The sequence below is a fragment of the Augochlora pura genome, chromosome 7 (genome assembly GCF_028453695.1).
Source record: "Augochlora pura isolate Apur16 chromosome 7, APUR_v2.2.1, whole genome shotgun sequence".
In the NCBI taxonomy this organism is placed as follows: domain Eukaryota; kingdom Metazoa; phylum Arthropoda; class Insecta; order Hymenoptera; family Halictidae; genus Augochlora; species Augochlora pura.
In genome coordinates, this window is record NC_135778.1 from 13,061,253 (window position 1) to 13,083,930 (window position 22,678).

Sequence of the window (22,678 nt, forward strand, 5' to 3'; positions counted from 1 at the left end):
TAATTATGTCTGTCCGAATCGGGTGAAAAATTACCGACAGCCATTGTAACGGGGGATACGGCGAAATGAACCGTGAATTGAATGCAGACGATTTTGACAGCCCTGCTTTATCGGCGCAATTATTACTCTGAAATTTCAGCCTTTCCTCCGTCAGCCCCGTATTTTCGATGAAAATGAAAATTAATTCTATATCCCCCCCCCCCCTTTTTCGGACATTATCGTACCGGGATTTCCAATTCCTAATATCAATCAAGCAAATGCGCGATGCTCCAGCGCGCGCGGAAAAATGTTTTTTTGATTCTGTAAAATTTCCCCAACACGAAAGCCTTTGATCTATTAATTAATAAATAAGTTTGAAATTTTATTCAATCCCCACGATTTATATAATATATAGAACGGACATGTTTAAACGAAAATATTACTTAATAATGTGACGCAATGCTATTGCCTTTTCACAAAGTACAGTCAATTCTATCCAATTGTCCCGTAGCTTGTAAATAGTAATTAACAATTTTGGGACGAGGAGATACGATTATTCGAGTCTCGCGACTCGTTTTTATAATTATCGACGATCGACGATTATAAAAACGAGTCGCGAGACTCGAATAATCGTATCTCCTCGTCCCAAAATTGTTAATTTCTGTTCACTAGCTGGTGGACGATTGGACAGAATTTACTGTATTGGTAATTACGAAGTAAATAACAAAACGTAACAGCATAGGGCATCAAAGGAACAAATCTAGTCGTGTTTGTGCTAATTATCTCTATTATGTACATAATTAGTTAATATTACTCGCAAATAGCAATGCCAATCAATTTTCCTTGCCATGCGTTGCATAATAATTCAAGACATCGACTTTTGTAAYGTAGCTCGGTTTCCAGCAATGATATTAATTATTAATCATAACGCCTAGTTTCATTCAGCATATCGTTTACAACAAAATTTAGAAATGAATGTCAGAACTATTTGATTTTGTTAGTACGGTATTCCATTGGTACAATATTATAATTAGTGACGAACACTACTTTATTAAAAATGTTAAAAATACTTTTCGATGTAATAATTGAAGAAAAGTTAACTCTAATAATATACATTTATTCCCACAGTAATTCATACACATTAAAATGAAGCCTTGAAAGAATGGCAGTGTCAAAATTGATAAATTTATATTTTTAAGCAAAAGAATTGAATTTTCCTTCTTATTTTAAATCCGCAATTACTTAGTTGCCAACCCAATATTTTATATTCCATTATTTTTGTTCAAACCGGTCGATTATTATGCGAAAATTTCAGATTTTGCTAAGGTTCTTTCTGATCTGATAGCATAATCTCAGGGCACGTCTCAACAAAAATTTGATTGCCGAAAAATATGATGCACCGTGATTCGCATGCATAATTGATATATCGTGAAAGTGTCGACGAGATGACGCGAGATAACAGCGGGAATTGGGTAAGGTCACGTAATAATAAGAAATTCTCTGGTGCAAACAGGCTGCGGAAGGAGACAGCCGGCGGTGCCTGGTGCCCGAAGAACCAAATAGAACGCGGAATTCGTGAGTGGCTCCAAGTGGATCTTCCAGGGACTCACGTGATCACCGGTGTACAGAGTCAGGGTCGTTACGATCACGGCCGTGGCCAGGAATACGTCGAAGAGTATACCCTCGAGTATCGGCGTCCGGGGTTCACCGAGTGGCGACGATATAAGCGCTGGGATAACAAGGAGGTACGTGATCTGCGGCGTCTGTTGACAGTGGCGAAGAAGTAAGTCAAGTCGGACGATGCTGAATAACACGGCCGCAATCAAGCGTTCCCCTTTATTTTCCCTTCGCGGATTAGAGCCACCGTTCCCGCGTGCCCGCGATACCCGGTGCCCGCTAAATTTACTGGGTCAGAACCAGCCCCGGAGTGAAACTGACACGGAGCGAAAAATACATTTGCCTACGAGCGCGTGCCGTCCGCACGATAAACTGCTTCATTCGAAAGTGTTGATCTTCCACCGGTGTTTACGTTCGACAGCTGTGTCCGGCTTTCTGATATTCGTCTCTGTGTATTCAACGCGTAATAGATTCAAAAATCGCGGACCTCTATACACGCGCGCGAAAATAATCGAATAACAAACTATATTTCTTGCCGGACGACCGAAATTCGGCCAATTGCATTTCGTATTTTGATCGTTCTGAATCGTGATCGTTCGATTTTATTGAAATTTTCTAGTGAAACGGTTGCATGAGATGGAAATATTTGCTTATAACTTTCATTAATCGTTAACTCGCGCATACAATGTACGAAAAACTATAATAACACGCCTTTCCCTAAAAAGGAACAACTTTTTTTTTAAAATGGACTAAACGATTTGAATTAGTTTGTAAGCTTAGAAGAACCAGTTTACTATGTCTGTAGATATTTTTGTAAAAATTGTGATTCGTTAAACTGTCAAAACAAATTTTGGAGTTACATTTGTCAACACTTTTTATCTGAACGTAGAACGGAAATTTAAACAATGCATTTTTATTACTTTACGTCAAAATTACACCGAAAAATAGAAAAATGTAATGTAGAAAGTTTTCTTTTATCATTCTATCAGTTGCAATGTTAGAAAAATTATTTGTACATATTTGTCATATCAGGTGCCTTTTATGAATCTCACAAAAAAATATGAATTGATCAATAGTTATTTACCGCAATGTATGCGACTCTGATACAATTTTCCAACTCAAATTAACAATTCGATACACTTACGCATCCACTTAGTTCTTTTTTTTTGTGACTGTTCTTGTTTTGTAAACTATTATTCTCACTTTCACGAAATGTCTTCACCGCACACGCGATAAGACGACCATTATCTATGATTCTAATAAACCATAATAGTATGTATGGTTGTGAACATTACGCAAACCGCAATGAAATAAAGATGGCAATGAAGTTCAACAATGCACGTAGCTGGCTTTACGAGCACAATAAAACTCTTATTACAAAGAACTAGATTATTATATAACCGCGTTTCTTTATGACATATTAATGTCCGAGATTGCGAACATGCGCAATCCCCTCGAATTGGATTGTTGCAAAGTTAACTGCGATTTCGGTGCAACAACTTTGTAACGATATCCGTGCTGTAGGTTAATGCACGTTTTATATTTATAAACAAGAATTATTTACATTTTTACAGTATTGTTATGAATACTGAGCATTAAACGTATCAGATCCATGCTGCTTTACAAGAGTTTCAAGACTGAATTTATTTAAGCCTTTCACTATTTTTAATATTAAAATTATTGGATCATTTCCTGTGAGAGAGTTTTTATGATTTGAGATTCAAATCACTTTTGAAATCGCAACGTTTTTGCCAGCAGGTACAGGGACTCGCGCCGAGGTAGCAGTAAAACCAAAGTCTCACGTGGCAAAGTTCGCCAAGATAATTTCCTGCTGGTGTGTTACAAACAACGAAAAACCCGATTAGATCATGAGAACCGATGAAGAAAGGACGACCCGTGTCCAAACGTCAATCACGGGGAAAGTTTCTTTCTCTATCGGAGGGGGGGGGGGGGGGGGCAAAAGGGAAACTCGGTGGAAAAAAAGGCAGGTGAACAGGTCGATCTTCTTATTGCGATTCCGGCGGTGCCTACGATTCCAGTCACGGGAGACGCGAACTCGCGCCCACTTAACTGTTCCCAAAGATTGAACTGAGAACAGAGAAAAGTAGGATACGACCATCGATAACTACGTACACGCCGGAAATCGTACCGCGCCCCTCGTAATGTAAGGTTAAGAGGCGCCGGCAGCGAACTTTTCCGGCGTCGAGTACTTTCGCTCCTTTTCTTTCTTCTTCTTCTTCTTCTCCTCTTCTTCTTTTGCTTCTTCTCTTCTTCTTCTTCTTATACTACTAGTTCTTCTACTTACGTTGGGATGACGAGATTTGGAGATCAAATAATACTTTATATATTAATCCTCTGCACTCCAGGCTATTTTAAGCCTAGATCTAAAGTATCTATTTTAACCAGCTGCATTTACATTTTGATAATGTATGATGTAAAATGATATAACGATTTTCATTGGCGCCTCAGAGGCCCCAACCGAGTGCTAAGCGTTAAGTGTTTATTTAAACTGCACGACACAATGAAATAAATGTTTATCAGTTGTAACTTATAACGATTTTCACGTGGCACAATATAGTACATTATGACTTTATATTGAAAGAATGACGGCTAGAAAATTAGTAGACTGTGGGAGCTGCGACTAGCTGAGTAGGCTGGCCTGGAACGACTGACCGATTCCTTCGTAGGCCGTTTAGTGCTAAGGGTCAATGGTGATGCTTCAGGTGCAATAAATAGCAGGTCAAGGAATACCTTTCCTCATCCGCATGTTCCGTGCATTTTGGTGAACGTACAACAACTTCTACTTCTACTTATTCTTCTACTTCTACTTCTACTTCTACTTCTACTTCTACTTCTACTTCTACTTCTACTTATTCTTCTACTTCTACTTCTACTTCTTCTTCTTCTTCTACCTATTATTTTTCAACTTCTACTTATTCTTCTTCTACTTCTACTTGTTCTTCTACTTATTCTTCCTCTACTTCTACTTCTACTTCTACTTACTATTTTTCAACTTCTACTTATTCTTCTTCTACTTCTACTTGTTCTTCTACTTATTCTTCTACTTCTACTTATTATTTTTCAACTTTTACTTATTCTTCTACTTCTGCCAATTCTTCTTCTACTTCTATTGGGTTGTTCGGAAAGTAATTTCGTTTTTTCCAAGAAAAGACTTAATTTTTTCACAGCCAACTTCACGCTTAAACTGCATAATCATTATATAATTGAACAACTGATGTAGTAAGTCTTGTTTGCTAAAAATTTTGTTCGATTCTTTACAATAGATTTTGTTTAGTAATCTATTGTGTTTCATTTCCACCAAGAAAAAACGAAACCACTTTCCGAACGACCTAATACTTATTACTTACTTCTACTTATTCTTCCTCTACTTCTACTTATTATTTTTTAACTTCTACTTATTATTTTTCCACTTCTACTTATTCTTCCTTCTACTTCTACTTATTCTTCTACTTATTCTTCTACTTATTCTTCTTCTACTTCTACTTGTTCTTCTACTTATTCTTCCTCTACTTCTACTTGTTTTTCTACTTATTCTTCTACTTCTTCTTCTTCCTTTTCTTCTACCGTCTCCTTCTCATCTTCCTCGTTTTCTTCTATTCACGTGGAAAATCAAAGTTTACGCGGCAGCCCCGCCGCGTTATCAGCGCGGCCCGTATAATCTCCGGCGCGGATCGCCCGGTTTGGAGACTCGCAATCCGCGCGCCCGTATCGCCGGAAACGGGGTATCGTTATCAATTTCCTAATGGTACGACACGAAACGTAATGCCCGGGGTCCGTTCGACTTTCCAGACAACGATTAAATTCGGGGCAATCCCGGCAAACAGAACCGCGCGCCGGATCGTCGAATAATTAACAACAGTTTCAGTCAAGTAGTTTTAGATGCCGGTTCTATAACGCGTTTCGGTCGAACAATAGTTTATTGTCCCGGCCGGGGTATGAGCGGGCCGGCTCGGCACTTGATTTGTTTTCGCGGAACTTCTGCGTGCGAACGGCGAAATTTCGCGTCGCCCGCTGGTTAGGTCGGACATTGTTTTTTCCACGGACAGTGACACAATGGACACGGTTTTTATTATTAACGGACGTAATTAGCTCGAACAAATACGGCGGCAACGTGCACTTTTTGCGGAAACTTTTGGAGATTTCGACGGGCGCGGAATTGTTGCGAGTTTGATACGCCAATTGTAAAGTCGGGCAGATACTCTATAAATCTTTATAATGCGTAGGGTGGTCAATACTCGATTGTTTAAGCACAAGGGTTACGCGATTGACAGAAAAGAACTATTTATCAGTAAAACCGAATCATATTAATTGCTGTTACTGCTATAAAAAGACTTACGAAGTAGTATATAAAAGAAGAATAATTTATATAAAACACAGAAAGGAATATAAAAGTCATTAATTATTAGTATATATCTAGAATTACAGTTATTAAGTAAATATGGCACAGTTATTAACAGATTATGTGACAGGAAAAGTCAATCACTGTTACATAATCTGTCAATTACTTTCTTATATTTACTAATATCTTATATTTACTGATATCTTATATTTACTAATATCTTATATTTACTGATATCTTATATTTACTAATATCTTATATCCACTAATTCCATATGTTTACTAATTAATTAGGATAGTTTTTAATCGCAGTATATAGGTCAACAACTTTACACGTTGCCCTACAAGCGAAAAACACGTACAAATAAGATATACAATTAATATTATGAAACACCCACTGAAAATTCTGATTGAATGACTTTTGTTGGCCAAATGTATTATTCAATGGTTGTATGAAAAGCAAGCATAGAATACCCTTGTAATTTATAATTAGACTGCGGATTTTCATGCATTCACGACAAAAACGAATGGATGAAATATAATATAAAGCAATGAGAGAATTTAACGAATTTAAAAATGTTCATATATTCCTACCGGCTTATTAAAATTATTAAAGGTGAACAGACATTTTTATTTGACTGATGTTCCTTGTAATTGATGCAGCAAAGTTTTACTTTCTATATAGCGATCCGCAGTCTATTCATAATACAATTAAATGTCGTATTATTGTAAAACGAAATAGACTTTTTAATACACGTATTGCATTTAGGAATAGTATCTGCACCCTGCAGTAATAATTATGCTGTGGGTAATTATGTATTTACAACAACAAAAATGAGTAGATCGAATTAGAAACAGTGAAAACATTAAAAAAATAATATGTTTTGTTCAACTAATTAGTAAACAGTTTTTAAACAACAGTTAGTAAACAGTTTAAAAACAGTAATTAAATAAAAAGTTATTAATTAAGGAAATCCGTGTCGGTTTAGTTCTTGCATTTTGCAGGCAGTGCAGGCAGTTCCATTTCTATTTTTAATTATCATTAGCCTTCTGACGAAATCATGGAAATATTTGGAAGTTTCCATTAGCAAAATATCAAAATTCCGACAAAACGGTTAATCCTTTGTAATTCTAAAATAACTCCTCGGACATGCAGCATTTCCATTTTATATGACAAAATGTATTGTATTTATATGAAGATGAATTACGTAACTCATGCAACAATAGTTATACTTTTAATAATTTTTGAAATCTAATTTTTCATAATATAAAAATTTTTGAACGTGCTGCAACAATTTCGAGTACAAAGGGTTAATAAAATAAGATCGTTCAAAGTATTCAAAGAAATGGTGAGAAAAATCTTTTCCCAAAACTATTACTTTTGCAGCAGAGCTGACTTTATATTTTATACGTTTAAAACTGTTTTGATGAACGTCGAGCGATAGTGCGCATTTATGACAAGCGAGAAAAGGACGACGGTGGTTGTGTGACGAGGATTAACGAGTAGGTAACACGGTGGCGGGGTGAAAACTAACGCGGAACGTCGCGCCGCGGCGCACGGTATATTTCGGTGATATTTAATTACACGGATCAAGTCGATAATTCGAGGTTGCTCACGGCACCGTGACATCCAGATTTATTCGACTGATAATTTACGCAATCAGGACTAGACGGTGCATTAACCGCGGCGGCATTGCCTTCTACCGATGCAATCATGATCTATGTCTAAACGGCGCAAGGGTACGCCGAGATTTCGGTTAAGCTGATTAATATCGACGTCGATGTGACGGCGGGCCGCTCGTGCATCACGTTCATCGTCGTTTCTACGTTTACGGATCGGCGTGGCCGCGATCAACGCCGCGGCATTATTATCAGATCCGCAAAATTGTATCGGTGACCCGCGGCCGCGCAAAATAATCCGCGGCGGCCGGCGTCGCGGGGACCGTTAACTCGATTCGCGGCCGTCGCGGGCACATTAATTGACCGGTGTAATTAAATCAGCTAAATTATCGCAATTAACCCGATAATTATATGGTAACGGTAACATATATCGTCGGTACATGGTTCCGGCACGAATTTATTTACGATTCATTGATTAAATACACCTTAACGGAAGAATCCCGCGCTCTAATAAATCCGTCGACGGAAAGCCGGTTGCCGTTAATACTCGAACAGCGGACCTTTTCAATGAATATATAACTGTACTTGTTTAGGATTATTTATAAAATTATTTATAAACATTTGACGAGATATTTTTTGAGACAACACTTTCAGACACGTTAATGTTTCTATGAACTGTAATGGAACGTGTACAAATTTCAAATAATTGTCAGGTACTGGATAGTAAAATGACAATATATATACACTCTGTTAACATTTATATATAGACTGTATATTCGGTCTATAAACTCTTCATACGTTCAAGTACAGATTTTTGACAAATCGTCGATATTTGAATTATAATTTGGTACAAAAGAGTGATAACATAAGTAATCTGGTTTCTTTTAATGCTTAAAGCTATTACCTTCGGAATAGATCGATCATCACTCCTACCTGCCATGTTTTTAAAACACATTGCAAACTAATGATTGAAGACATAGGCTTAAGCGATATTGTTATAAATTTCAACGCTTCCGAAACTAAAAAATTTTTGTCACAAGTAAATTCATCACGCATTTTAACGAACAAAAGAAATCGTAATGTACGATTTTTCTGATTGTTTCATGAGATAGAAACGAGGAACAATTTCAATCGTGTGATCTTTTACAGGTAGAGCTTACCGCACAGATAGTGCACATTTCGTTCAAAGCTCTATAAAGTGACTAAAGAGATCGCACATCAAAGAGGGAAAGTACATCGTTGTAGAAGAGAGGTTTAAATCTCGAAATTCGTGTTAGAATTAGCAGTGATAAAAATTGCTCAGTCTATGTGCCGACGTTTCAGTCCGTACCATTTTCCAGGAAAAGTATGTGTCCAGGTTTTTACCTGTTACATTATGCAAAAACGTGTTACGGGAAAATAAACGATATATGGTATAAATAAAATTTGAAGCTTTAAAATGAGTTCAAAATTTTCTGACATAGAACGCTGGTCGATTTTTTAAGAATTGAGTATTTTTGAGCTGATAATATTCTAGACTGTTTCGAGACGAATTCGACAACCTACTCTACTGTACTGTTCTGTACTATACTGTACTGTTCTGTACTATACTGTACTGTACTGTACTATACTGTACTGTACTATACTGTACTATACTGTACTATACTGTACTATACTGTACTGTACTATACTGTACTGTACTATACTGTACTATACTGTACTGTACTGTACTGTACTGTACTGTACTATACTGTACTGTACTATACTATACTGTACTATACTGTATTGTACTGTACTATACTGCACTGTACTGCACTGTACTGCACTGTACTGTACTATACTGTACTGTACCTATTGTACTGTACTGTACCTATTGTACTGTACTGAACCTACTGTACTGTACTGTACCTACTGTACTGTGATAATTTCGAAACGACGTCTCAGACGTCCCACTGCAGAGTGGATGTATTTCTGCATATTCCGACTGATCACATTGAGAAGAAGAGTCTCCCAGCAGATCTGCTTCTATTTTTCAGGTCCTGGCCGGGAACAGCGACACATCCACCATAGTGTCGCATCGATTAATCCCGCCGATATTCGCCAGCCAGATCCGTGTATTGCCGCACTCCGAGCACAGGCGCACCGTTTGCCTTCGAATCGAGCTGAGAGGCTGCCAGGACATGGGTGAGTGCTACCAATGAATTTACCGTAAGTCTACAGAGGCCGAGGTACAAGGGAATACAAGCGGCACACCTTCAGCGATCTCGTGGAACGCTCAAAAGTACAAATGTTTGCGCTCCCGGGCTCAAAAGGAAAACTTGCCAATAGATCAAAGGGGATCCAACTGGAAAGGGCATTAAGCCGAACGCGCGCTATTTCACACGACTTCGTTCGTAGCATCTTGCGTAGCAATCTCCGAAGAGACAAAACATAATGCGTGCAATTTACGTTCGCTGAGGAAACTTTATATTCTTTTAGATCGTCGCGTACAGGAATTGTTTCTGGTTATTATTTCCGTTGGATTATATTCTGACAGAATACAGTATACAATCACTGTACGGAATACAATACTGGTGTATAAACAGCAAAAAAACGCTATATACTCAGAATACAGAATACAGCATTAGTGTATAGGCAGAATACACTATGTATTCGGTATACGGAATACTGAGTACCGGGAATTTGCAAAACATGTAGACTGCGAATTGTTAAACATTAAGAACAGTAAATTTCCCAAACATTAAAGACTGCAAATGTGCGAAGAACTAGGGCTACGAACTCCTACAAATTGAAAGGTATTTCCAAAAACTGAGGACTCTGATTTTGAAAAATTTAGAACTGGAAATTTGTAATAGTTGAAGATTGCGAATTGCTAATCATTGAAAAACAGTGAATTTCTAAAAATTGAAGACAGCAAATGTGCGAAAAACTAGGACTGCGAATTCCTACAAATTGAAAATTAATTGTAAACACTGACGACTCCGAATTTCCAAAAATTTAGAACTGGAAATATGTAAATGTTAAGGGCTGCGAATTATTAAAAATTCAAACCGCGAATTTCCACACATCGGCGACTACGAATTAGCAAAAGTTGGAGGCTGTGAATGTCTGAAAGTGGAGGGACAGCGAATACGAATTTCGCGGGCTATGTTCCGCAGGATTTGAAACTCGCGGGCAGCGCGGCGGCGAAGAAACGCCGGTATGTAAATTTCCAATCCCGCGGGAATGTAAGATTGAAATTCCGGACAGCCGGCGATTAATTTCGAAATTGCAATTTCATTCAATTTCGCGAACGGCGACTGAGACGGCTGCGAGGGAATCCAGAACGCCATGGAGTCCAACTGCGACGCTGGATCCCATTAACGCTCGTAACAGCGTTATACCGGCTAGTTCATTGGCCAGTTTCTCTGTCTCTCTCCCTCTCTCTCTCTTTCTATCTCGGCCTCGAACTAGCCTGTACATTTATTTTCGACCTACTTCGGTTACTTAAGCAAGTTAAATGGAACCGACACCGTGGATTCTGTTCCGGTCGTGGAACGCGTACACCATTGTTTGATACGCAATTTCTCACATTCCCCGTGCACGCAATGGCGTGTCGCGGTGTCGCCGACTCGCGAAACTTTCGCACATCTGCTCCAGATCTGGCAGCGTTCTGCACAATGATTTCAGCGCGCACGCTTTCGTGTCGTTCGGGGGATAAGATATCCTTTTGTTCGTTCTTTATAGAATTTCTGGGTCTTGAAAGGTGTTGACACCGAGATGGAAATTTATTTATAAACTCGCGTGACGGAAAACTCGAAGCGAAATACACGACCATTATGGATTTTATGTTCAGCTGAACGTGCGGTCGAAGCTAATTTAATTGCGGAAGATATTTCTTTCAACCTACTGTTTTTCTTCTTATCTATATATATATAAGTAAAAATGTAAGAATGTAATGATAAAGATTACATTCTTTAGAAATCTTCAACGAAGACTATTGTCACCTCTGCTCAGCTGTCCTACTTACTACTGTGGTGGACGTATTGCCTGCTTTCAGGGAGTTTGGTCGCAACTTATAAACACCTAGAACTTGAAAACAAATACTCTCAGAAATTTGATTATTATTAATGACTAATATTTATTTCATATCTTTATATAATTCGCTAATAACGAGATTACTTTACACAATATGCTTTAGACGTTCAGAATTAGAATGAAATTTTTGCACCGCTGTGGATTATGTAGACGAAATTGCCAGCGACGTGTGCGATAGCACTTTTTCTCACGTTGAAAGTTGCGGGCAAGAACTAAGGTATCTTGTAAGTATCGATTCTACGAGGAACACGATATGTTAAGCCACCTCCGTTGTCACGAAAATGTTACGGCGACTGTAATGTAGAATTTAACGCGACACCTCGTGAAGGATCGATGCGAAATGCATAATGTCGGCCGGGAAACATTTGCACGAGAAATAAGAGGCTATCATTTTTCATTACCCCCGGGCCTGTTACAGAAGACACCCTGCCGACTTTTATAGACCATAGCCACTAATGCATTGGCTCCCTTTTAGACGGCACATACGCGCCTAACAAAATTTAATATTGACACTACCCTTCCAAAACTACCAAAGAATTGAGATCGATATAGAACATTTAATGATAAGTAATCGAAATTTATAGAAAATACGTGACACTTGTGTGACTATAGATTAATCCTTTGCAATCAAAGATATTTTAACTCGATATTGAAGATGTTTGTTTAAACTTGCACTATTTTCATTTAGCGTGAATATTTTCCTTGCATACATATGAAGTTGAAGGTGTGAGCTAGTGCTCTTTTAAACAGAAGCAATAACAACGGTGCACAACTATTTAATTCTTATCATGAAGGTAATTTGGTCTCTGAGAAGTCTATAATTTTTGGACCATCCCAAGGTTTCTTTTAGTTAAATATCTGGTCAAACGTGGACGATGTCGAGTGTTCCTGAAAATAGACGCGTAGCATTGAAAATGAATAATATTGTCGGCCATGCACATTCAACGAAAAATTATTCGAGCGCCATTGTCAGCGGCATAAAGTATGCTTTTCATCGTTCTTCTGAAATAACTGAAGCAAAAGAATGCAGAAAAATTGTTCACCGCCGGTTCTGAATAAGGCGAACCTCAAACGATGAATCAATTGACCCATATTTTATGTATACACGAATTAATATTTATGGACGATACACGTACCGGGATTAAACACAATTTTCGAAGGGTGCTGCATTTAATAAGTCGACCGGCGGGAGGGGGAGGAGGGGAGGAGGAGAAAAATCTGAATGCTAATTAAAGCGAGCAATAGTAACGCTTTTAGAATACTCGGGGCAATGAAATAAAAGTAAGAGAACACTCCAACGTCGCATCGGCCGTCTCTATCTCGTTGACCTAACCTACATACGTCTTCCCTTTCGCATCCGCCAAACAGTAATTTATAACAATCTCCACATTCCCTGCAAAAGCACCTCGATGAATTGTTTCTCCCTTTTACCGCTTTGTGTCGTCGCGTTAAAGTTTTTCTACGAACATTCTTTGACCTATGGTAGCGCACCCTTGATATCTTTGATTCTTTGTCGTTAGTATCTCGAGACATTTTAATACCATTTAAATGAATAGCGTTGATCTCAAGAGTAGCTGCCACGTTTTCTTCCGACTTGTGCAAGTTTCAAAATTTGTATTTAAAATCAATGTTTAGTATAATAACATGTCTCTAATCACGCTTATAGCTCACTCAATATTACTGCGATTATTACTATACCCTCTAAATGCCTAGCCTGCAAATAAACTCTCGATATCGTGTACAGCCACTGGAATGGAAAATGCTCGTGCGAGCTCCAAGAAAATCGTTCTATTAGGTTGGTGCATATGAAATGTCGGATTTTTAAACGAGTATACAAAACTGCATATCTTTTTTCAAAAGCTATTAATTTAATCAAAATGTGCCCCATTTGTTTCAATACACTTTTGACAACGCGACTTTAATTCATAAATGTCTGTCTTCAAGAAATTCTGATTTTTCGGATCAATAAACTGTAGTATGGAATTTTTCAGACTGTCTCCATTTACATACTGTTTAGCCCACAAAAACTATGCATACGTCGTACAAAACAATTGCGAAATTAAATGAAGTAAAATATAAAATTTTATAAAATATAGATCTTTCGCCAGGCGACTTTCGCTATTTTAAACATTTAGGACAGTTTTTACGGGCTAAATAGTATATAGTGTTCCATACAGGATAAATAGTATATAGTATTCATATGCACCAACCTAATAAAATGCATTTTATCGCATAAGATAGAAATACTATAAGCCAGAAGATTTATTTCATATTTCCAGTGGCAGTGGCTTCGAGCGCAAAGGGTTAATAGTCTCTACCGTCCGAGAGGTAGTGGGGAAGTTACGAAAATGCGGTAAAATGCGAGCGCGTGATTATGGTTGCGACTAGTCTCACTTTGGAATCGTACAATTCAGAGCTGTTCGACATGCTTCGCGCGGTGGGCAATGGAACAGCCACGCGCCGAGGGCGAACCTACTGGCAACGTCTTATCGCTGACGTCAGAGAAATTCCAACGAAGATCGAATTTTCTATATTTCGGATCTCGGAAATTTCGACCGTAACTAAAAAAAAAAAGTAACAAATAAATTTCAGCGGATCCTAACATTTCCCAGCTTCCATAAATCGGCTTGTCCATTAAAAAACTATAAAATTGACATTATGCAAAACTTACTAGAATGGTATGCGAACAATGAAGTACCGTCGAAGCCATCGAACGCTCGTCAAGAAAAATTGGAAATTGCATAAACAGCCGGCACAGTTCGGCGGCAAGAAAATAGAACGGCGCCTAGGAAAACGCCGATCTGTTTTATCGGTGTCAGTGTAATGGCTGGCATTAGCATAAATGATTTTTCTGGGTCGCTAATATCGGAGGAACAGCCACGGCGCCGCGCGCGATCGTTCCTCGTGGAACGAGGAGCTGGAAGGATCGTGCGCGAAAACATTCAAGGGGTTTGGTTGGCTCGAGACGGGTGACATGAGAGGTTTCACGCTATAAGAAGCGTTCGGAGCGTGTGAGATCGGGACTCTAGTGGGCGGGAATGCCGGATTTATGGGGACCGTGCACGACATCTGGTTAAAACAACGTTGATGCCGTGCCCTCGGACGGTGAACACGAACGATTACCCCCGAAACGCGGCCACCGAGTCGTTTTGCTGCGCACAGTTTTTAGAAACCGAAAAAACATCTGTTCTCTCCGCATTAAATCATTCTCGTCCGGAAAATTTGATAATAAATTATTTCGATAGCAAATGAAATCAAAGTCTGCCATAGGCAGCTCCAAAAATAGCATTAACAGATCTTTTCTCGTGAATGTTGTTTGCTTTTATTGTCCTATATTCTTTAATGAATAGTATGCATAGGGTAGCGTATACTTATTGACCTACATATACATATACTTGACCATTTTTATACAAAAATTAGTAAATATAAGATACTGCCTTTTTTACTTAATAAAATACATACGTACGTATTAATTGTGTATTAAAAGTTCTTAAACCATCGAATACTGTATACGTTACCCTAATTGGAATACAAAAAGAAAACTTGGGTTTCATTTAGGGGATGCTGAAAAATTGTTTAAACAATGCCTCCTGATGTTCGAATTGCGTTTATATTCCGAAGCAACAATAAAGCTCCGCGATCCAGTAATCGTAGAAAAAGACTATGCAGCTTAGGTGGATAAACTCGGAGCTGCATAGCGATTCATCGAAGCGAGTATTCATCGGTTCGCGCCGCAGCAACATTCCGTGTCAGTGGAGAAGATCGAAAACGGAGAAGCTTTCTCGAGGAAACAAACAAGCGGGCGAGCAGTCAAGCAGCCGGCCAAGCAGCAAAAATACAAATTTCAATTATCTCGAACGGTACACAAGCTTTCGAAAATGACCCGTAGCCGAACGACCGCGGTCGGGGCGAATTGATTTCGAAACTTGTTACGAGCGCACTCTTCGCCTTTGAGGGCAACTCTCGCGGAAATTTGCTCTAACGACAGTCGATGGAACTTCGTAATAATTTGGGTGTGGTGTGCACGCGGGGGTGCAGATTGCCGGCGTAGATTAGATTAGCGGATTCCACGGATTACAGGGTAAAGTCGCAGTAACGACGGCCCTTGCGCTCTCGCGAGGTGTGCTTTTAATAAGCGCGTTGAGAAAATTGCTCGAGTATCGGCAGTGTCTGGGCTAATGGGTTCTAAAACTGATGAAACGCGCCGGAATTACTATAAACGTCCTTTAATCTTGCCCGCGCGGAGTTGATCGCCTCGGGCATTATTAATTCGTATCCGGTAATCCCGATCGAGTAATCGTGAAAAATAGAACAGAAGACGATTGAATAATTTACTGAGCGAAGTCTGGACCTAGGGTCCGAGCGAATATCTCATGATTGGCACTGTTACGCTTAATTGGAAGATTTATTTAAAGCATCGGGTCTTCGTCGATTACTTTCTGATGGACGTTACTATTGATAAACTCCGTTTAGAACTTCTATTAATCCTTTGCCGTTAATCGACGAATATAAAATAGATTTTAACTCGTTCATTATTTTTCTATCTACATTTTTAAATATTATCTTATAATTGGACTATGAATCTAATGCGCAGATTAAAATACAGATTAAAAACTTACGACCTTAATTGCAACAATGCAGGAGTCAGATAAAAATCTGTTTCATGCTGTAAGAATTTTAAAAAGTTGATCGTAATGCATCAATGATCTTACAGTCTTCTAATCTTTGTAATATTCTAGATTACAGGTATGCATTTTTGTCCCAAATGCATAAAATCTAGTAGCGACGAAGAAGATAAAACAGTTTTATTGTACTAAACGACATAGTTGAAAATTAAATCGAAGTTTTCACTTAAACAAATATTATATATACATATGAGTGCAAAGAGTTAAGCCTGTTTCGCTTTTTTACTGCAATTCGTTTCTTCGAATTTTATTTCGTTCCATTATTAATTTAAAAAATGGTTTCACTCATGTATATTCGCATTCTATAATTATTATTAAAAATCGAACAGTGCACGCTCATTTTCGCGACGAATGCACGAAATCCGCAGTCTAATAATGAATATGGTTACTAACGATTCTAGAAACGCTATAAATCCTGTTGGGCTACTCAGCTGATTTATGCGAGTATAGCAAGCCCGATAACCGAGACAGTTTTTTTGTCGCGACGCGGCGATACGAAATTGCGTTCAGTTTTAAAACAGCGTCGCCGAAACTCGCTTGACCGCATCGCGTGACATGCGGGACCGGTTGCGAGTGTATGCACCGTGAAATATTAAGAGCAGTTAGGCGATTCCGAGCACGACACAGCGAAGTGGCCGCCGCGTCGTTTTTGCCGTTCATTATTAATTTTCTCGCCCCGTGAGTGCTCAACCCCTCGACACGCCGAACGAGTAATAATATCCGTGACTCGTTTGACGATTCCTCCACGCCGGCCCTCTGTTCAATAATTCTTCCTGTTTCTGTCCACGAAAGTTTCGCGTTATAGGTCACTGGAACTACTCTATCCCGAATCTCTTTTACATAGTGGAGCAGCATTCGCTTTGAGACAGCGTTCGCCGGCAGCGTCTCGCAATTAACACTTTTCCCGATGCAGCTCCATTAATATACTATGCTATTTAATGACTGCACTGCCATAACTGTCTATACGCGCTTGCCGAATTTCGCAAGACGAAGCCGGGGTTCTGCATAATTTGCGGAGACCAGAAATAACACTTGTGTCAATAATTTCATAGAAAATCATAATCGATTGAAAGTTGATCTTTATTCAGCTGCAGAGTAGTTATTATTTTTAGAGAAAATTTTTCAAAATGCAATCGGTAGAGAAAATGAACTTTATGTGTTGCGCTTAGTAATTAATGTGACTAGAATTTTTATTGTTATCAATAACCGTTGCAAATGACGGAAATAATTTTACAAATAGCCATTACAGACGAAGAAAATTGTTTCATGTTGCAAAGAACAATCACCGACGAGGAGAACGTTCATTTGTTGTAGTAATAACAGCTACAATCTCCGACAATTAGTGGATTGACTCATTTAAAATGATTTAATCAGTTTTATTTATTCGGAAATGAGAATTTCTTCGTATCTTCTGAAAATTTCGTTTCAGTTCGCGTGTCCTCTGTGTTTCCATTTACACTCTTCCAATATTATCATCAATGTTCGATATCGGTGTAAGGGGTAATTTACAACTGAAACGGGAAATTCAACCGCAGAAGAGAGATTTTCATATTCGAGGGAAATGCAATGCATGTGAAACATATTTGATACACACGCGTTCAATTAACCGCTATTCCTATAAGCATACGAAACCCGACTAATACGTAGATTTGTGAGCGGTCCTCTAAGTTTTGCTGTACGGCTGTTTGATGAATTCCGGATGAATGCGTAAACGGCTTCCAGTTAAATGTTTAAATAACTCTGGATGGTTTGATGTTTGCGGATAGATGCGATATTAACTGAAACTTCCGCGACGGTTGAATCGCGCTTCTCTCTTCAGTTCGGGAACAACAATCGCTCAATTTAACTTATTAATAGCGGCTCAACCATCGGAGCGGGATTGCGGATCGGAATATATATTTTAACATAGCTAAATCACTATCGAACGTTTGAAATTCGATCAAACGGTATGAAACCATTACGCAGACGGAAATTAATTGATCTTTTGTTCCTTCTTTTCTGATTTATCTGTCGCTATGCTATACGCAACATCGCAAGGAAATTAATGATATATAACAAAAGCAGAAGCATTAAACTTGAAAATGAAATTAGTTTTACGACACGTTCCAACATAATTATTATAACAATACACTTTTGAGCTACTGTACACTTCGCAAGCTTTTCTACGTGTATATCACCTTTGAACGTCTATGGCTAGAAGAGGTTAATTATTTGTACTATTGGCGACTCTGAGGTAACATTTAAAATATACCATATAAATATATTGTTGCTCCAAAAGTCGCAGTCAGGAAATAAGGGATTTCTGAAGTCATTTGTTCTGAGAAAAACAGTGACCGTAATTGCGAGATAAGCTGATGCGAAGCAGTCGCGTCAGTGAGTGTAACTATGGTTCGTCCGCTTATTGGTTCGGCTGCCGTGCTCACTTCTCATTGGTCAGCGTGTTTTGTTAATAACTCGTAAACGAAGCTACAGATTGCATTTGCGCTAAGGAAAAAGTTACTTGAAATGAACTCAGGAACCTCTCAGTTCCCGATAGCAAATGATTTTTGGAATCCCCTACATATATCTGCAATTTATGTGTACATATATTTATATTATATTATATTATACACTGATGAAGTGAAATATTTTTTTTAAGATTGCACAAAATGATTTGAATTTTTTGAAGATATCGGATTAAATTTCTATATAGTGCCTAAACAATCTTATTTAATTCCTTTTCATTAAAATGACAAAATGTCAACAGATTTCCATGAAATTTGCAATTTAAATATAAATTACCAAAACCTATGAAATTCATTGTTTAAATTCTCGTTCCAGATTCATCTAAAAAAGTTAAAGAAATGCGAATTTTTTCTTTTCTCGTTTCTTCAACCGATTGCAATTTCTGCAAACAATTTGTTAGCAATTATCACTAACACCTCTCGAAAAGAATTCAAGTGATACGATCAAATTTGGAGAAAGATTGTTTCGTGTTGAAAAATCAGAATATAAGTTTCCGCGTCGCTTGGTTTAAATGGCTACGGATGTCAAAGGGTTAATAACTGATTTTCCAACCGAGAGATTCTCCAACGGATCGAGCGCAGCGCAAGATCGTCGCGACGACGCAGAGAAAAGCAAGCCGGTTGACGAAACAATACGGGCCGGCTCCCGGCGGAAACAATACTGTCAACGCGGCGATTCTTTCTTTCGGCATCCCTTTTGTCCCGGCGAGCAAAGAACAACGCGAACTCGCCCTGGGAACCGAGTTTGCTTTAAAAGGGAGAAGCATTATCCCGGAAGTTGTCACGCGAAAGTTCGTCGTGTTTCAGGTGGTGTCGTCAGTTACACCATACCGGAGTCCCCGACGGCGGAGCTCAGCGACATCTCCTACGACGGCAAAAGGCAGGACAACTTGTTGACCGATGGCTTGGGCCAGCTAATCGATGGCGAGGTCGGCGCGGATAATTACAGGCTGGACATGGGAGATGGAAGAGGTAATCGGTGGGTGGATACGCGGTAGGGTGCTAAGTGCCGAAAATGGAAGGTATCTTGAAGATCTTCGTTCTAGGTATATCGCTTGCGGCTAACCCCGTCAGGTGTCATTCGTGGGACACAGGGATTCTGGTTGGGATCTCTCGTTTCTTTTTTTTTTCAAAGCCGATCCTATGCTTTAACCAATGCGAAAGTAGCTTAGGAAGAATAGAGCCTTTACGCCGATCAAAACTTTGAAAGTCTGGCTGAAAAGCAGAATAATTCTTTTTATTGGTTTCTTGAGCGTCATCTGCTTTTTAGATATTTATACTATGTTCTAATCGACTTGTTACTGTTCTATGGCTCTAACATGTAAAATAGCACTCGGAAATTTATTAAATTGTTATGTTCATGTTCGGACGTTGAGATCAATGTGTAAAATGATTAATATTATAAGATATTAAATATGCATTTAATAAACTGCTGTTGATCCAACTGTGGCACGAATCTTCGATTTTACATGAAAGAAGTTAAAAAACATTGGAACAGTTAAAAAATTATAAAGTTAGAATATCCTGCATAAGAGTTGAAATGGTTCCACACGTTAGTATTTTTAACCTGTTGAACCACTATGAACGTACAAATCTCGTAACAAATTAATAACTTCCAACCTTCGTACCAACGTAATACTTTGATTATCACATCAAATAACCCTATCGTTTCACTTGCTTTTCTCTTTTTCTAAATATCCAAAATACACAAAAATGGGGAGTGACGATATTACAGTTATGCTCCTCGGTGTATCACAAATAAGTTATCCGGATCCTTCTTGAATTTGTGGACGCCGGTGCGGCGGCGGCCGCGTTAAATTGATAGGCCAGGTATCGGGAGCCATTTCCCCGGAAGAACGAACGACAGAACGCTACTTAGCATTCGACGGGCGGTGCTCCTTATCGGCACTTAGCACCCGCGAACATTCGAGTCGATTATAGCCCGGTCGCTTTACAAAACACGGGGACCCGAGCGGATCGTGCGCGGTGAAGAAAAGCTATATATACCCGCGCGCCTAGCCTGGAAGTTGCCCCCGAACGGAATCAATTCAATTAACGGGGCGAAACAATAGATCAGTCGTTGCTCAAGCTTCAACTTCGATCCACTTTAAACGAACTTGTTCGCCTGCAGGCGAGGGAGGTGGAGGGGGGGGGGGGGGGGGGGCACGGAATCGATTCGCGCGGGGTAAATCAATTCCGCGAGGCGAAATAGATACAGGTTTTTGTTCGCAGGCACGGGCTGGATCGGCTGGATGCGCGACATCTTCGAGGACGGCTACGTCGAGCTGGTGTTCGAGTTCGAGGTAACCTGGATCTTCGAGGAGGTGCACATTTACACCAATAACTACTTCTCCCGCGATGTTCAGGTAATCTTTTTATACAGTCCATACCTCCTACCCCCCACCCATCCACTAAGCCCCGGCGAACTCATAAACCTTTTCGATCAGATCGACCGAGGAGATAAAACTTTTAACGACCTGCTCTCCCAGTCGGGTTGTCCCGATATTTTCCGAGACCGCGATTAAACCGGCCCCGCGATTTAAAATATCCAGGGAAATCCTCCAATCGGTCGAAAAATTGAAAAATCGCAGGCAGAAAGCCTCGAAATGCCGCGCGAGATGTTCAAAAACGGCCGCTCTCGCGCGGAAATTAACTGGAAACGATATTTCCTGCTAAAATCTGTCGCCGTGCGCGAGAATATCCAACGCGTATACCTTCGATCGCCAGGAAAATGCGGGAAAACGTGGAACCCCCATCTCACAGTCGATGCAAAATACATTTCTTGCATTTGGCTAAATAAACAAATATACGAGATAAAACGAAGAAATCGTCGTAATCGCACGAAACATTGAGAATGGTGAAAGAGATTAAAAATCGTAAAAAAAGCAGATAAAAAAGGTTTACGTAATTGAAGTCGTTCAGAATCATGGTCTGAAAATTTGTTATCTTAAAACCGTATCAAATTCCATAAATATGAATTTTGTCGTGATTAAATGAACTCTATAGTCGAATTAGGAGCCTTCCTATACAGAAATAGTACTCTATCGACGTGCAGATCTATAACAATAATCTGACCTAAAATGCAGCTTAGGAATTAGATTTCTCGTCGCGATTCAACTTGATCCTGGAGATACGAATGTCCTGGTTCTCGCGACGGTAAAGTAAACGGTTAATTGATTTTCAACTGTTCGATTATTATCAATGCGAGGCATCTAGATTCCTCAACGCATAGTAATTCGATTTAAAGAATTCAGTGACATTTAACGAAAATGTTAACTTTTTCCAAATTGATATTTACTCAATTTTCAATTGCTTTACAAAGGTATATGCGCCTCAGCATTGAAGAAATTAATGAAATTGAATAAATATTTTACTTGAATATTTACTCACATTTATAAGCATTTTAAGTTGAACGTTTTAAGAGTACAATATTTTGCCTGATAATACTTCTCGCTCTCTTTGAGATGTCCTGCTCATTTTGTTTCATATTTTCGCTCCATCGTTTTATATTATAAAACATAGACGTTCCTAATAAGAGATATATTTATTCAGTCAATACTAACAATAAAATATAGAACAAATAACACTGATATATACAAAAGTCAAGGTAACACTTGACATGTACAAAATTTGTATAAAAGAGGATAACTGCAGCAGTCTCCGTGTTCTAGTAAAAGACAATATTTCCTATACAGCCTTCTTTACATAACTGTAAAGAGATCGCGTTCCTATGCAAGTTATATTTATTAAAAACGAACGCGACACGCGTCACTGACGAAAGCGTTCGACAGCGGTTGTATTCCATGAAACATTATACGTATAAAATATGAAATACATTATTTTGAATTGTTTCTAGTG

At 38.9% G+C, this 22,678-nt stretch overlaps 1 protein-coding gene across 1 annotated transcript in view; it reads left to right on the plus strand.

Annotated features, from left to right (window-relative positions):
• LOC144472306 (discoidin domain-containing receptor 2) overlaps positions 1–22,678 on the plus strand; it is a 212,885-nt gene that overhangs the window by 163,650 nt on the left and 26,557 nt on the right. The window contains exons 4-7 of the mRNA XM_078185267.1: positions 1,493–1,724; positions 9,591–9,738; positions 19,628–19,792; positions 21,053–21,186. Coding sequence (XP_078041393.1) covers positions 1,493–1,724; positions 9,591–9,738; positions 19,628–19,792; positions 21,053–21,186 — 679 coding nt within the window. The remainder of the gene's footprint in view (positions 1–1,492; positions 1,725–9,590; positions 9,739–19,627; positions 19,793–21,052; positions 21,187–22,678) is intronic.